This window comes from Cryptotermes secundus, unplaced genomic scaffold (assembly GCF_002891405.2).
Source record: "Cryptotermes secundus unplaced genomic scaffold, Csec_1.0 scaffold52, whole genome shotgun sequence".
In the NCBI taxonomy this organism is placed as follows: domain Eukaryota; kingdom Metazoa; phylum Arthropoda; class Insecta; order Blattodea; family Kalotermitidae; genus Cryptotermes; species Cryptotermes secundus.
Window position 1 is genome coordinate 377286 of NW_019733835.1, and position 16119 is coordinate 393404.

At 39.5% G+C, this 16119-nt stretch overlaps 1 protein-coding gene across 1 annotated transcript in view; it reads right to left on the reverse strand.

Annotated features, from left to right (window-relative positions):
* Positions 1-461: 461 nt before the first annotated feature.
* LOC111868182 (melanotransferrin) overlaps positions 462-16119 on the reverse strand; it is a 53498-nt gene continuing 37840 nt past the window's right edge. Inside the window, exons 12-15 of the mRNA XM_023858612.2 lie at positions 14765-15031; positions 9734-9877; positions 4789-4960; positions 462-1137 (exon numbers count right to left, since the gene is read on the reverse strand). Of these exons, the coding sequence (XP_023714380.1) occupies positions 912-1137; positions 4789-4960; positions 9734-9877; positions 14765-15031 (809 nt within the window). The 3' untranslated portion in view covers positions 462-911. The remainder of the gene's footprint in view (positions 1138-4788; positions 4961-9733; positions 9878-14764; positions 15032-16119) is intronic.

Sequence of the window (16119 nt, forward strand, 5' to 3'; positions counted from 1 at the left end):
TTAGTGTGACGGACCAGAATGAAAGACCTTAAACTTATATTATTAATATTAATAATAATAAGTAAAGTAAAGTAGAGCTATCCCTGCAACAGGCCTCGAAGGCCCATAGGATTGTGAGATGTCGAGGGTCCCACATTATCTAGACAATTGGCTCAAAGATGGCAGTAAGGTTGTCAGCCTTATGCGTCGGCCGTGCTTTACTCCCCAGGAAAATTATTTAATTAATTCCAGGTACTCAATAATAATAATAACCTGAAAATAAGGCAACTCTTCTTCTTAAGAAGCAGTGTTTAAAAAACTTTGCTCTATATTCAAGTTAATATGGTAGAAAATTGTTATTTCATATATCCTGGAAGGTACTAAGACATAAAATTACTTGTACAAAATGTTAGTATAAAATGGACGGAATATTATAAAAATACAACAGTCCTTGAGTACATGAAGAACAGTGGAAAAAATCATTACACGCATAAGCACACCAAATTTATTTTGCAGTTGGAAGGTTCAGTAGCAGACAAATGCTGAATTACAACAATTTCCAACTTACTCTTCATTAAGTCATACACTCTAATATCATTCACCTTCCCATGTGTGAGTACAAGGCATTGCTTACAGGGACCAATTCAAGTAATTTATATTCTTTTAAAAGACATGCACTTGTCTCTATTAATTTTGCAGGAGAGTTACATATGCATTAATTTGTAAATGTTAACATATAGGAATCTCCTCTCCAGTAAAACAAGATCATCTTGTAAAATGGACACATACCATATAAACACTTCTAAAACATCACAAAATAATCAACATTCTTGAACAATGATATCCACATCTCCATGCTTACCAGTGTTTTACTGACATACTCATAATCAACAAATGCCTCACTAAACATGAAACACCAAGGCAAACTTGTCCTAGATCATCAGAATAGACAGACCTGTACTAATGCAGATCCATACAACAGACAGTTTAACAATAGTTGCTCCTGCATGACAATCTACCACTCTGCGAGCTCGAAGGAAGTCTTTTCCCAAGTATCTTCCATAGCTGCGATATGATGAATCAATCACTTGCAACTGTTGGGCCGCATCTTGAAATATCAGATCACTAAAGGGAGGTGGTGAGTAGAACATGCCAAAACTGCAGAATAATAATGAAGAAAAATTAATACACAAGATTTTCCATGTTTGAGATTTAATAGCAGCCTTTTTTCCTTCTAAATTTTTCATGTTTTTTTTTCTTTTTGCAATGAAACATCAACAGGTGACATGGGACGGCCCCAACTATACAAAACGAATAAAAACAAATCCATTCGGCTAGTATAAAGCAACTGGCTGTGTATGTAACCCGATTAAGATCCATTAGCCCTAAAACTGGTAAACGAACTAAGCAGTGAAGTATACATTTTTTTACCTACCTCTGAGTATTATCTTGTGACAGAATAAATCTAATACAGTAATTATACAGGAACCGGGATAGTCAGAGTTAGAGTCCCAGTAGGATCAAGAATTTTCTCTTCTCCACAGCAATCAGACCAGCTCTGGGGCTCACCCAGCCTCCTAGCCAATGGGTACTAGGGGCTCTTTCCCAGAGGGTAAAGTGGCAGGGGCATGAAGGTGACCACTCAGCTCCAACTAGTGCTGAGATCAAGAAAATGAGGAGCTACACATCCACTCCACCATACACCTTCATGGTGTACCTTACCTTTACAGTAATTATACTCTCAACTATCTGGGCTACTGAATGACAGAAAATGATGGAAAACTGCAGATGGTAAAATTCTTATTCTGAACTCGTACGTGACTAATTTTGGGGCCACACACTAGTAGTACACTTTATTTTCAATGGGGATAGGGTTTGAAATGTTCAATCTTCATCTCCTGTAACCTAAGTATTCTGTAATATGATTCTAGAAAATCTTTAATAAATACAACAATCAGTAAAAAGCTAAAAAAAATATGCATGGATAATGTACAAATTGAACAATCTGCAGTAATTAAAAAACTGTACATTCAAAACCTCAACCGAGGTTTACTTCAATGCAGTTCTATGAGCTTCAAATCAGCTTGAAAAGACTACCAAATATATTCCATTCACCAAAATTTTAAACAAAAAATTATATTAAACATAACCCATACATACTACACTAAAACTACAGAAAGTGAAGTTGTCTCTGCTTAAGTAGGTATCATGCCATGAAACTGTATGAACGATTTGACATATAGCTCCACTCATTCTGAATTCAGCACTAATTTTTTTAATGATAGTGGGGTGGGACTAAGTCCCTTGTACTTTGTACTAGCCCCAGATGATAGGTAAGGGTGACTGTGGAGCAATTGGTAGAATGAAGATTGGCAGGGGAAACTAAAGTACTCAGAAAAAACCTGCCCCAGCACCACTTTGTCCACCACAAATCCCACTTGACCAGACCCGGGATCGAATCCAGGCCACCGCGGTCGGAAGCCAGCGACTAACCGCTTGAGCTATGGCGCAGCCCAAATTCAGCACTAGATAATGGCGAGTGGTCAGCCTTACACCCAAGAATATAGTTCCTGGTATCCAATAGATGGAAACTGGTCTTGACACTGTGAAGAAGAGAAACATCTCTGTACCCTTTCCAGGAATCATAGAGTCCATGGCTGTCCAACCTGTAGCGTAGCACTGTGCTGACTGTGCTATTTCAGCTCCTCTTCAAAACAGACTAGGGGTATTGTCTTTACAATGGATGCAATGATCATACAACAATTCATTTTCTTACAATCAGATTGAAGAATTAACCTTTACCACTGTGTGACATTACTGCATCAGCACACTGTGCAGTCCACCTGTCACACATTTTCAATAATATTGTCACATGACGGAGTGCGACTGTAGATGGGGTTTGGATTGAATATATGATTTACTGACCACTTATACATACAACTCGTAACTACACTTTACAGTTCATTGTCACACACACACTAGTGTTTTCAGTCTTTTACAGTCCCAACAGTCATTGCCTGGTAACTAATCCTACCAATGGAGATTCTTCATCTTCTGTGCTGACATTCTCGCCATCTGGGTAATATCCTACACCCGATAGTGCTCAAACTGTCCTGGTTACAACATCTTGGTATGGACCGCACAGAAAACACAGCTCCTGTTGCTTGTTAAGAATCTGTTACCTAGCAGCAGACATTGTTTCGTTGTTTGTTTCATGGTCGTTACCTAGCAACTGGTCTCTACATGCTACGATACTGTTAGCAATGAATTAAAATATGACTATCAGGCCTGCAGAAGTGTCAGATTTAAAATCCCCTATTCCCTGATGATAAACTGTTAACCTTGAATTAAAATGGAGCTGGCACCTCTGGGAGATTTAAAACCCCTGTGAAGTTTAAAGTAGGTGGTGTTACCATACTCCTGATGCAATGAAATGGCCAGCAGAAAGTCCATTGGATGATGGGAATGATAAAAGGAAGCATTTGTGGCTAAATACTTACAATAAACTCCTAGTTACACAGAATGTATGGTGAATGGAGTGTGACAGTTACATAGATCTGCTGGATGCATGAGCAAAATTCTTACATTAACCAAATATAGCAGTTCAGTGGACAAGTTTATACAGTGAGAAAAGCCTATCAAAATGAAGTGCACTGCAGATATACTGTAGCGTGACAATCAATTCAACCAGCACCTACTACAAGAATTAATGCATGTCAGGTGAATCTTATGAAGTCTCTTCAAAAATGATAAATTTTCTTCCAAATTTTTGGCGGTTGCATGGGAATTCCAGGTGTCTTGGTGCCAAATAACAAGCATTTGCAGTGTTAAAGAATACCTAAGTGAAAGAGTATGTGAAGAACCCCATGTTTACAAGAACCTGCCAATGATCCCTGGTCTGCAATGGGTAAATTCTCTCCACATCATCAAATCCTGTTTCTTTAAGATGTATTTCAGTACTGTACTTCAACATACATCTAGGTCTCCCAAATGGTAACACACCCATAAAATGCTAATTTTAATGGCAAAGGGCTGTTAGGCTCTTCCGATGGAAGACCACACCTCATCATCCGTCTGTTACTGATTAGTTAATGTTGTGGCATGCAGACCAGTTGCTAGGCAAATACCACAAAACAAGCAATTATACAATTGGCAGGGGAAACAACAGCCACTGCTAATGGCTCTGCAAACAAACATGTTCCCATGGCAGTGAGAGAACACAACAATAATGTAAGCGATGTTTTCTGTCTTGCATGATGTTATGAATATGGAATGGGACTCACTTCATTTTTAATCTTCGAGGAGTGCATCCTGTTGTGTTATTGCATTTTACACATCCAGATGTAGGTATTTTCAATTTCTCTATTACTCTCATATTCTATTTGTTTATGAATGCATTTAGTAATATTCTGAGGTCTGTGCCTAGGTCTTTCAAGTATTTCTTATATTCTCTAGTAGATATTACCTGTGTTCAGCTTTATATTCCATGGTTTCAGAACTGTAATAGTGATGTGTGAACAGTATACATGATGAAGGTTCTCATTATGTGATTTTTCTTCGTCCTCTCTAAGGTTCAGTATTACCTCTGTCACTTTGTTCTAAAATGCTCTTAATCCAGGTAATTTTTACTAAGGTTAAAAGAACAAATCTGACTTCTAAGATGCACTTTTTCTGCAAAAAGTTACAATGAATGGTACCTAAAGACTAACATTTTTCTACCTTTTGCTACCGTAATCATGTACACTGAAATTTCAAAGGCAATTTGATATTCTGAACTCAGTTATAATAAGACTTAAAACTAAATTCTACCTGAAGTCATCCTGGTCTCTGCGTCCATAAAACTGTTGTGCATAAATAAAGAGATTTATAAATGCATTCAATTCAGTCTCATTGTAGCCATTACCACCTCGGGCCACAACTGCATTTGCTTTGACTTTTCCAAGGTTGCACTTCTCATATTCTTGCATAAGAGCACGGGTACCTACAAATGAACAAAACTTCACAGTAATTCGGTCTGACTATGAAACACACTTTGGTGTCCAAATTCAAAACTCATTTATAGAGCAGTAACTTATGACTGTTTTGAAAAAATGTGTCTACATGTGCTATCATAAGGAAAAGATGGACATCACATGCTGTATTGGGGAAGAAATGCATACAGAACTTCGGTCAAATATCTTGAAGGCAACAACAACCTGGGAGGTTTAGGCATAGGCTGCAACATTTACTGGACCAGCTGAAATAAATTTTGAAGAAATACAGTACAAGAGTAAGAGTGATGCTGATGAAAATGCCAACATATGGGTGTGAAAAATAATAAATGAGAATCAAAATCAATAAATTTTGATTGTGATCTTCTGGGTTATTACATCGTGTGGCTGTGTAGGCAGTTACCAGTGTTCTGGAGGTACCTGCTGCTTCTATCTTCTGGAAGAAGTGATGTTTCTTCAATTAAAGATAAAGATTTAATTAATGAAAGATCATTAAGGGATGCAAAATCACAAATAATATATTTTGATATTGTTGTACACCCCAAACTGAAGCAAACCTTTCTGCTTTTATTCTTATAGAAGAAATATATGTTTTTCAATATTTCATGACTATATATATATACATTTCTTCCATCTGTGTTTTATGTAGCAAACACCATCATGTCTCATGAGTATGTAGTGTCAAAAGTGTGAAGAATTTAATGAAATATTAATTTAAAGGCTGTGGAAGCAAGCAGCCATAGCCTAATTTGTGGTATAACCTAGCATTTGAAAATTTGCAACTCCATGTGCACACATAGAGAATGTTACAAAAAGGTTGGGTCAAATGTATATCACACATACATGGAATGAGATGAGGAATAACACTTCCATGAATGCAGGTCTGCAAATGACTTCAAAATGAGTTATGAACACATACAACAGATGCTCAAGAGTCATCACATTCACCTGGGATGCATTTTTAAAACATGGTTACACTACATCTTACCTCTGTTGACATCCAACAGTTATGCAGTACTCACTGACAGGCACTTACATGTACATTATGCTTATCTGTGAACCACAACATAATTCTACATGTTTTCTAAAATGGCAGATATGCATTTCATCCATGATCAAGTGAGAAGGAGATTCTTGTACAGCCGCAAGACTTTATGCAGAATATTCCAAACTGGCAACAGCTGAATTACAAAATGATTTTCCAAACTGACCACAGATTATGGGACTCAGGTTGTCCCCCCCCTCCCCCCCCCCACNGAATGTCACAGATCACTATCCAAGAAAAAGCCTTTGCATTCTTTCTCTGCTATATGAAGAATGCTTCACCATAACAATTTTCAGGGTGTACAACATTTGGAACAGCAAGGTAAACAATAAACATGTTTGCTCACAACTAATTCAAAAGTCATTTGTGAACCTACCATCCATAGGAACTTTTATCATGGTCTTGGCAAACCTGAATACATGGTGTAAGTATGATCCAACCTTTCTGAAACATCTGTACACATGCACACATGCCTGGGTAAGGCACGCATACACAGCTATATGTAATATACAAGGGCTATTTGGAAAGTAACTTCTGCTTATTTAGGCTACTGATGTAGGAGCGATGAAGAGCTTGTGCATGCAAGGTCACATCACATGACTCATTGCCTTGTAAACCATCATATACTGGTCACCTAGTGTTTGTTGTCTCTACAGAGTGAGTTATGATGTGTCCTGCAATTGATAATCCTACCAGATGCAAAATTCACACTGTTGTCCACTTTCTTCATGCTAAAAACATGAGTGCTGCAAAAACCCACTGTGAATTATGCAAGGTTTACAGCCAAAATGTAATGACTAAAGGAACTCTAAGACAATGGTGTAGAATGTTCAAAGATGGGCGAACAAATGTTCATGTTGAAAAGTGAAGTAGTTGGCCATCTGTAGTGAGTGATGATCTTGCTCAAAGTGTTGACCACAAAATTTGAGAAAGATGGTTCTTCACAATTTCAGAACTTGTGTGAATTCCCACAAATTTCACACACTGTTCTCTAAGAAAATATATTCAAGCCAGCCTATCAAAATTTTTGTGCAAGATGGGTTCCAAAAATGCTCACAATTGAGCACAAAACACAAATAATGGCTATGATTTTCATAGATCAGTACCACAAAGATGGTGATGAGTTTCTCAATGATATCCTATGAGCAACAGGTGATGAAACCTGGGTTTCATCAGGTGAATGTTGAAACCAAAGAGGAGTCCAAGCAGTGGATGCACACACATTCACCAAAAGAGGCAAAAAAGTTTAAACAAATGTTGTCTGCCAGAAAGCTGATGGCACCTGTTTTCTGGGACAGGCAGGGAATGCTGAGGGCAGAATGCATGCAACAATGAACCACAATAATGCCAGAAGTGTACTGCACGAAACACTTAAAAAACTGCATAGGGCCATTTAGAACAAAAGGAATGGAATGCTGACATACAGTGTAGTGACCCTCCATGACAATGCAAGTGTGCATACAGCTGCTCACACTTGAGGACTGCTGAAACATTTCAACTAGGGTTCTTTGACCACCCTCCTTAAAGCCCCCCAGTGACTACCACCTGCTTACCTACCTGAAGAACTGGTTGGATTCATAGCATTTCAACAATGAGTTTATGGAAGGTCTCGAAACGTGGCTGAGCTCACAGGTTGTAGACTTCTTTAACACAGACACACAAAATCTTGTTCCCTGATACTAGTGCTTCAATTCTGGTGGTGACTACATTGAGGAGTAGCCTAAGTATGAACATATTTTTTGTATACTGTCGCAAGACAGTAGACGGGATTTTGAATATTGACAGGATTTATTGGACTCTTTAGACACAGTGATCCCCGCCCCCAAAAAAAACACACGCACAAAAGTATCGAGTCATGTCTTCATTGCCACTGCTTGGTAGCGGCTTCCAACAGTGGACAACTGCCCTTCCTCTGGGTTCCCCAACTGTCCCTGCCTCAACTACCAGATTCTCACAGCAACAGCTCACAACAACTGAACACCAGTGGTTACCTAACTCACTAACTCACCAACCAACTCATCTCTACTCACTCCACTAACCTGCCCTGCTTATAACATCTCAGCACAGACTGCAGAGAAAACACCATTCTTCTGTTGCTGTTTATGGGCTGCGGCTTAGTAACGACTGTTGAATTGTTGCTTATTTCATGGCCGTTGCCTAGCAATGGGCCTATATGCCACAATATTTTTTTTTCTCATTGTTTATTCTGTTAACAGCTCATCGGAGGTTACTTTCTGAATAGCCCTCATACGTGGTGTGTTCAAAAAGTATCAAACCTTTGGTCGGCAGAAATACATTTATTGATTTGGAGGTACAAAACCCTAATCCCCTTCAAAGTAGTCTCCTTGGTAATGCACACACTTCTCCCAGCGCTTCCGCCATTGTTGGAAACACTTCTGGAACGCGTCTTTTGGAATGGTGATCAGCCGGGCCTTCACATTCCGCATGATGTCTTCTCTTGACTCAAACTGGGTTCCTTTCAGCGGCATTTTCAGCTTGGGAAATAGCCAAAAGTGACATGGAGCCATGTTGGGGGAGTATGGAGCCTGACGAACCACAGGGATGTTGTGTTTGGTGATGAAAGTCTGAATCAGATGCGCAGAATGGGCAGGTGCGTTATCATGACGGAGCTGCCAAGTTTTTGCTGTCCACAGATCCGGTCGTTTGCGCTGCACAGCATCACAAAGGCGACGAAGGACCTCCTGGTAGTATTCCTTTGTGATGGTTTAGCCTTATGGTGCGTACTCATGATGCACAACCCCACAGGAGTTGAAGAAAATGGCCAACATGACCGTGACATTGCTGCAGACCTGCCGTGCTTTTTTTTTTGCCTCGGGGATGTCGGATGTTTCCACTGTGATGACTGCATCTTGGTTTCCGGGTCATACCCATAAACCCACAACTCATCGCCTGTGATCATGGTGTTCAGAAAGTTGGGGTTACTGCTTGCATTGTCCAGCATGTCCTGTGAGATTTCCAGATGGCGTTGCTTCTGCTCCATTGTTAGCAGTTTCGGTACGAATTTCGTGGACACTCTCCTCATGCCCAAATCCTTGGTCAAAATTGAATGTACCGATCCAATGCTTACCCCTATCTCATTCGCAAGTTCTCGGACTGTGATACGACGGTCCTCCATGACCAAAGTCCACACCTGCTCAATGACATTATCAGTTCGACTTGTTGAGGGTCTGCCTAAACACGGTTCGCTGTCCACTGATGTGTGGCCATCTTTGAAGTGGTTGTACCACTCCTTTATCCGTGAGTTGCTCATGGCATCGTCCCCGAAAGCCTGTTGAATCTTGCGAATCTTTGCCAAGCTTTTGGCAAAATTTGATGCAATATTGCTACTCATGTTGTTCTGTCATTTTACACCTTACTGGAATCCAACGAGCGCTCACTACACATCCTCACTCATAGGCCGACTGCCAGTGACTGGCGCTTTCTGTGGGCGGGAAAAAATTCACGACTGCGCATGAATGTCCCCTCCACATTTCCACCGAAGGGAGCCTCCCACGCTTCATTGGTTTACGTGGAAAAAAAGAAGGTTCAATACTTTTTGAACACACCACGTATATATGGCAATTTGAAAATCAAAATGAACTGACACACATGCAAAACATGACACTATTATCATACTGAAACTAAGGACTGAAAGAAGTGGACTTCCTGTGCAAAAATATGGTAGAAATTAATAACAGCAACTTAACAAATTACACACCATCAGGACAAAGAAGTTCATAATCTTCTGTGAGAGCATTCCGAGCCCACCACTCCTTCCTCTTCCCATCTGTGTTTTCCATAACTGTTGTGTGCTTCAGGAAAGCAACTTGGCCACCACCCTCCACCAAGCAGCGAAATGCACCTGTATGAACAATATGTCCTGTGTAAGCAAGCTCATGTTAACCTTTATCATCTAGAAAAAGAGGCTGAAAATCTCCTGGTACCAAAGAGGTGTCAATCATGACTTAATTTGAACAGTTTATTGTCAGAGAATAGGGGATTTCAAATCTTCCACATTGACAGGTCTGCAGGCCACATTTTAACTAGGGCGTAATAAAAGTGTCATGCTTAGCCATCTGATTATCCAGTGCACCTACAAACAAATCTCACATATGGCCAGTAAAGGTTAATCAACAATCATTAGAATAAGCAGGACCTTATACACAAAAATATTATTACAGATGGCTTCATGATATAAGCCACAGACATCCTTAACAAAACAACCAATCTAAAAAAAAGTGAAAAAATCCTTTTTATTATTTTTTACATTAATTTAGTTCCTTGAAAACATAACATAACATTCTCTCTCTCTCATCCATCATACCACTGGTGAAAAGGGCCTCACCAAAACATTTAGTTATATATTTACCATATGGGAGAACCAAAATGCTATACCACACACAGTAAAAATGTTAGAATAATAATGTAACTATACAAACAAGATGTCAGGAGTAATTTGCATAGAAATCTGGAAGAGACAGGTACAATATGAAAGAAGACTGCACTGGATGTAACTACAAGTCCATAAATTAAATCTTCAAAAGGTGCTATTGGTACATGCAATTGTAAATATGCAATGGAGGACCATAACTTTCTGGTACCTTTAGCTGTCCAGCTGGTTATTGCACAGAACATAGAAAACTGCATAATAAAATCTTCTTGGACTATTATCTTGATAATACTGATACAGCTGATGACCTAAGATGATTTTATCAACTTTAGCTGCTGTGAAAGCTTCAGATATTACATAATGAAAGCACATTAAATTTCTATAGGGTTCTGACGATGGTGTATAATACATAGAGATACTTGGTTTCCGGACTTTGTCCACCATCCAGATTCTAAATAACTAAGAAAAAACACAATGTTTCAGAAACTGGATCTGTTTCCATCCTCAGGTGAGGGAAGATACCTACTCTCTTGGGTCCCTCAGAAAGAGCTAGCCTCAATCACTGGACATGAGGATGCATGATTGAGGCTAGCTCTTTCAAAGGGACTCAAGAGAGTAGGTGTCTTCCCTCACCTGAGGACGGAAACAGATCCAGTTTCCGAAACGTTGTGTTTTTTCTTAATTATGTAGAATCCAGACGATGGACAAAGTCTGAAAACCCAGTATCTCTGTACATTAAATTTCGTCTTGTTACCAGTCATGTGAGAACATTTGAAATAAAATATAAATGATTTTCAATGGAAATACGTGAAGTAGACAGCTGTTAATGCCCCTTAGGCAAAACTGAGTCTGCATTGTAGTCATCCATAAATATAGGCAAACACAGAAACACAAATTCAGTAGCATATACAACCAGAATTTACTGTGGTCTCTGAATTCTGATAAATTAACAAATAAAACTTTATACCAAATTACAGTTTTTGAAATGCAACAAGGTGAGATCAGCCTGTTTACATGTTAAGTATTTTTTTATTGCTAGTGGGGTGAGACTAAGTCCCTTGTACTGTGGCCACTTCTGGCCTATTGTACCAGCCCCAGATGATAGGTGGGGGTAGGGGTGATTGTGGAGCAATTGGTGGAATGAACATTGGCAGGGGAAACCTAAGTACTCGGTTAAAACCTGCCCCAGCTCCACTTTATCCACCACAAATCCCACTTGATCAGACCTGGGATCGAACCTGGGCCACCACGGTGGGAAGCCAGCTGCGACTTGCAGCTAAGAAGGGAACACACATCACAAGACACAGTTTACAGAGAATATAAGAAAAACAACCCCCACAGTGGAAGAACCACACGCAAGTCTTAATTATGACACAAAAGACGAATAATCTTAATAAGTTTTAGTGTGTGTAAATTTATTATAGTTGACAAATACACACTTTTTAAATAATTTTATAAAGGCAAGCAATGAAATAGATTAGCGTAATTAGGGCACCTGATGATGGCACTATATTGCCGAAACGTCGTGAAGTAACAGGTGAAATTGAGTGCACTACAAGATGGCAACTGTATACATATCATGGATGAAAATCAGTGCAACAGGACGCTAAAATACAACATGGTGGAAATATCTGTTGGTTTCTTGTAACAAGATTTTGAATATTTGTTGGAAAAACAGAATGAAAATGGAAAAAGGAGAGGACTGTGCATTTACATTGGGAGCAGCTGATCTGCTGATTCCACTCGGACTACCAGCGAAGTCTAGTACCTTTGACGAATCCCAGGGTCTTCTATCACGAAACCTAATTTCCGTTTCCTCTGCCTCGTCTGAGGATGATGATGATGACGACGGCAACATATTTGCTTGAGGTTCAATGAACTCACTGATATCTTCTAACTTTTCATCAGATTCCTCTTCCATCAATATTTCCTCCAGTTCTTCTGCATCGAGAAGTTTGGAATATCGGGCACGTTTTTGACGTTCCATCTTGGGGGAGGGGGGGGGGGCTTCCAGCAAAATCGAATAAATTATGTTGATTGACAAAGACTCGCAAAAATAGTGATGCAAAGTAACTGTAATAGTATGGTACAATAGGCCAGAAGTGGCAGCAGTACAAGGGACTTAGTCCCACCCCACTAGCAATAAAAAATAATAACTGTAACAGTAGTCGAAAAGGTGTCAGTCAGACACCGATACGGAAAGTCAGTGACGAAGATGCCTTTTACTCACAAAGTAATACTGGCTCAGTCGGTTTATACCTCTTCCGAGACACAAAATAAAAATAATATACAAAGAAACATATGACAGTCTGACATGAACTTTTTAACTGATAAAGAAATATTAGACAATCCAACACTGACTTCCTAACTGATAATTCGCCACTGAAAACCAATCCTTGCATGTGTCACACTTCCTTGAAGGCTCTGGAAGCACTCACATGCAAGCACAGAAGAATATTTCCTCATCAGTTCTCGAAACAAAGCTGGGCTATATTTGGCTGACCAGGTCATAAACAGTCATATCTAAACGTTAATAGTATTGAAACCAGTACTTGATAAACGAGTTCTTTGTTCAGAGCTAAGGAATGAACCACTGAAATACCTCATGTAGGTTTGTTTTGGTTTCAAACCGAAGGTCAAACTGTCAGCACTCCCAAAGAGTGCATGTGTCCTGCTTCATATATATGTGTCATTCGGCCGACTCTGGTTGCTGCTTGCGTCATATATACAAGTATGTGTCATTCGGAGGTTAGAGGTTAATGTCAGAGACCACATTTCATAGCCACAGGCAAAATTATAGCTTTGTACATTCTAACTTTTACGTTTTTAGATGGCAGATGAGACTAAGAGATTCTGCATTGAGTGGTACCAAGCATTACCTGAATTCCCTCTCCTCCTAATTTCCTCCTGAATGCAATTTTTGTTACTGTTGTTCCCAAATATTTTAACTGTGCCACATTTTCAAAGGATCTGTTAGCTATCTTTATGTCATGATTCTGCCCTGCATTCTGGTGACAAGGCAACAACATACACTTAAGTTCTCTCTGCATTTACATCTAGACCAACCTCCTTACCCGTGTCAGTTAAAGTTTCTGTGTTTTTCTTTATGGTATCTATGCTACCTCCCAATAGGTTCACATCTTCAGCATAGACCAGCAACTGATGTGTCCCATTTAATTTCAGTCTCACCTTGTTTTCCTGGACCTTCATAATGGCAGATTCTAAGTTTAAAAGAAATGATGATGAAGCATCTCCTTGTTTTGAACCATTCTGGATAGGAAATTTATCAGACAAATGTCTACCCATATGGAATTTACTATGGGTCTCATTTACACATATTGTAACATGTTTTGCCACTGGAGATACAGTTCAGATTGTTAACTGGTTTATTTAACAACCTAAAAGTCTAACTACAAATACTTATGACACTGTTATGGGTTTACACACTTTACAAACCCTACTCACAAATCTCTTCACACTATCTTCAGTACAACACACGTTCCATTCTTCTTCCCATGACTGCTATTATATTTCAACTGCTCCAGCGAATGCTAGACTTCCACTGCACTGCTTAGGCATTCCAGTCTCTCTATAAACCTTTAGCCGGACAGCAGAAAATGCAACTCGCTTCCCTGTTGCGTAATCGCCATGTTTACCGACTGCCTAGCAACAGTCGCTGCACAGCCTAGTGGGGAGGGGTGTTTACCAAGCATTCCATAATGATGGAAAGAGTGGGGGTACGTGACTTCACTCGCGGAAACGCAGAGTTCACGTGACCCCTACTTCCTGTTGCGGCATCCACGTCACAATATGTTAATCAGCCTAACTAGTTTCATGGGTACCCTAAACTCTGAGAATACTGTACAATACTTACCTCCTTATTTAATCATAGGCTTTTTTGAAGCCTGTGAATAGCTGATGTACTATCTCATTGTATTCCCCTTTTTTCTACAATATGTGATGACTGCAAAAAATCTGATCAGTAGTTCATCTGTTATGTTGAAACCCACAATGATGGTCCCCAACAATTTCATTTATGTATGGATTTATCCTTGAGAGTATATTGGGTAAAATTTTGTACAAAGTTGATATAGTCAACATGTTATAAGTTTAAAACTAGTGCAAGAGTTTTAATATTTGGTATGCAGTGATAAAAAATTATTTTGCAAATTTAATTGTGGTTCACATCAGTCTCATATACTCCATCTTCCATAAAGCTCAAATAAAACTTTATTTTCTCTAGAATGGTTCACTGCAAGAGAAGATAATATTATGTACAATGAACTATAAAGAAACATATGGAAAATCATGAGTACTCCAAACCAGAGTACACCTCTCCACTTGTTCTCTCCTACTGACCTGTGTACCCAAAGTAGTCTTCCGATGCATCTCTTCTGCAATATCGATAGCTTGTTCCATGGCACAGATCACACATGTTATCATAAGGCACACCAGTGTTATACTCTGAGCTCAGGGCTCCAGGCACACATGACTTTGTGAAGTACTCAGCAGCTGCACGTATAGAATTGCATCCATAGCTGCGGATCCAGCCATTTGAAATAAGGAAGGCAAGTGGAACAATCCAACCAGCACCTGTGTTAATACCAGTGTGGCACGTGTATTTACCTGCAAGGAAAGAAAATAATATTCATATTATTTAATGTACATCTAAAAAAACTGTGGCCTGTAGTCTGCAAATGAACTATTCCCAGCGCTACCAGATTTTCTGAGTAGTAGTGGGTCTGGAATGGGGCCCACTCAACCTCGTGAGGATAATGGAGGAGCTATTTCAAGAAAATAGCAGCTCCAGTCTAAAAAACTTAAGACTAACGGCCATGGGGATCTGTTGCGCTGGCCACATGACAACCCCTATCCGCAAAAGTCTACACTAACTTTGCCGACAAGCAGCGGTCGCTCGGTTGGTACATTAATGTATATCTAAGTAACATTAATACAGGGAGATTGAGAAGTTGCGCACATCACACTAAGCAATTATATTTTGGTGGTTTAATGCACAAACTACAAGACATACAGCACCGACTATTAATGTTTATAACCTCACATCTAAGAAATGCATTATCAAATCGTGTCTTTATAACATATGCTTGAAATGGCTTCCCTGTTCAGCAATGCATGCGCGAGCTCTTTTTACCACGTTTGAGGCCACTTTGTGGAGCACCTGTAAACTGATGCTGTTAATCGCTGTCATAATGTTCCTCTTGAGGTCATCCAGTGTATGAGGATTGTTTTTATAGACAATTCCTTTGAGGTACTCCCAAAGGAAAAAATCTGTGGGTGACAAATTGGGCGAACATGGGGGCCACAATCATTTCAAAATGAGATGGTCACCGAAAAACTCGCACAAGAACCACATGATTTCATTAGATGGGTGACATGTGGCACCATCTTCCTGTAACCAACACTCACGTTCATTAATTTAAAGTGCAATATACTGTGTAATGATATCTTGGTACACTGTTGTTTCAAAGAAAATTTGGCCCACTATTCGATGACGTGATACAGCACACCACACTCCAATTTTCTGACAGTGCAAGGGCTTTTCATGTAAGACATGTGGATTTTCAGATGACCAAATCCTATTGTTTTGACTGTTCACGTAGCCACTAAGGTGAAATCATGCTTTGTCAGTGAAGAAAACCTGATCAAACTCTTCAATTCCATGGTTGCCAACAAATGTCAAATAAAAACTCGTT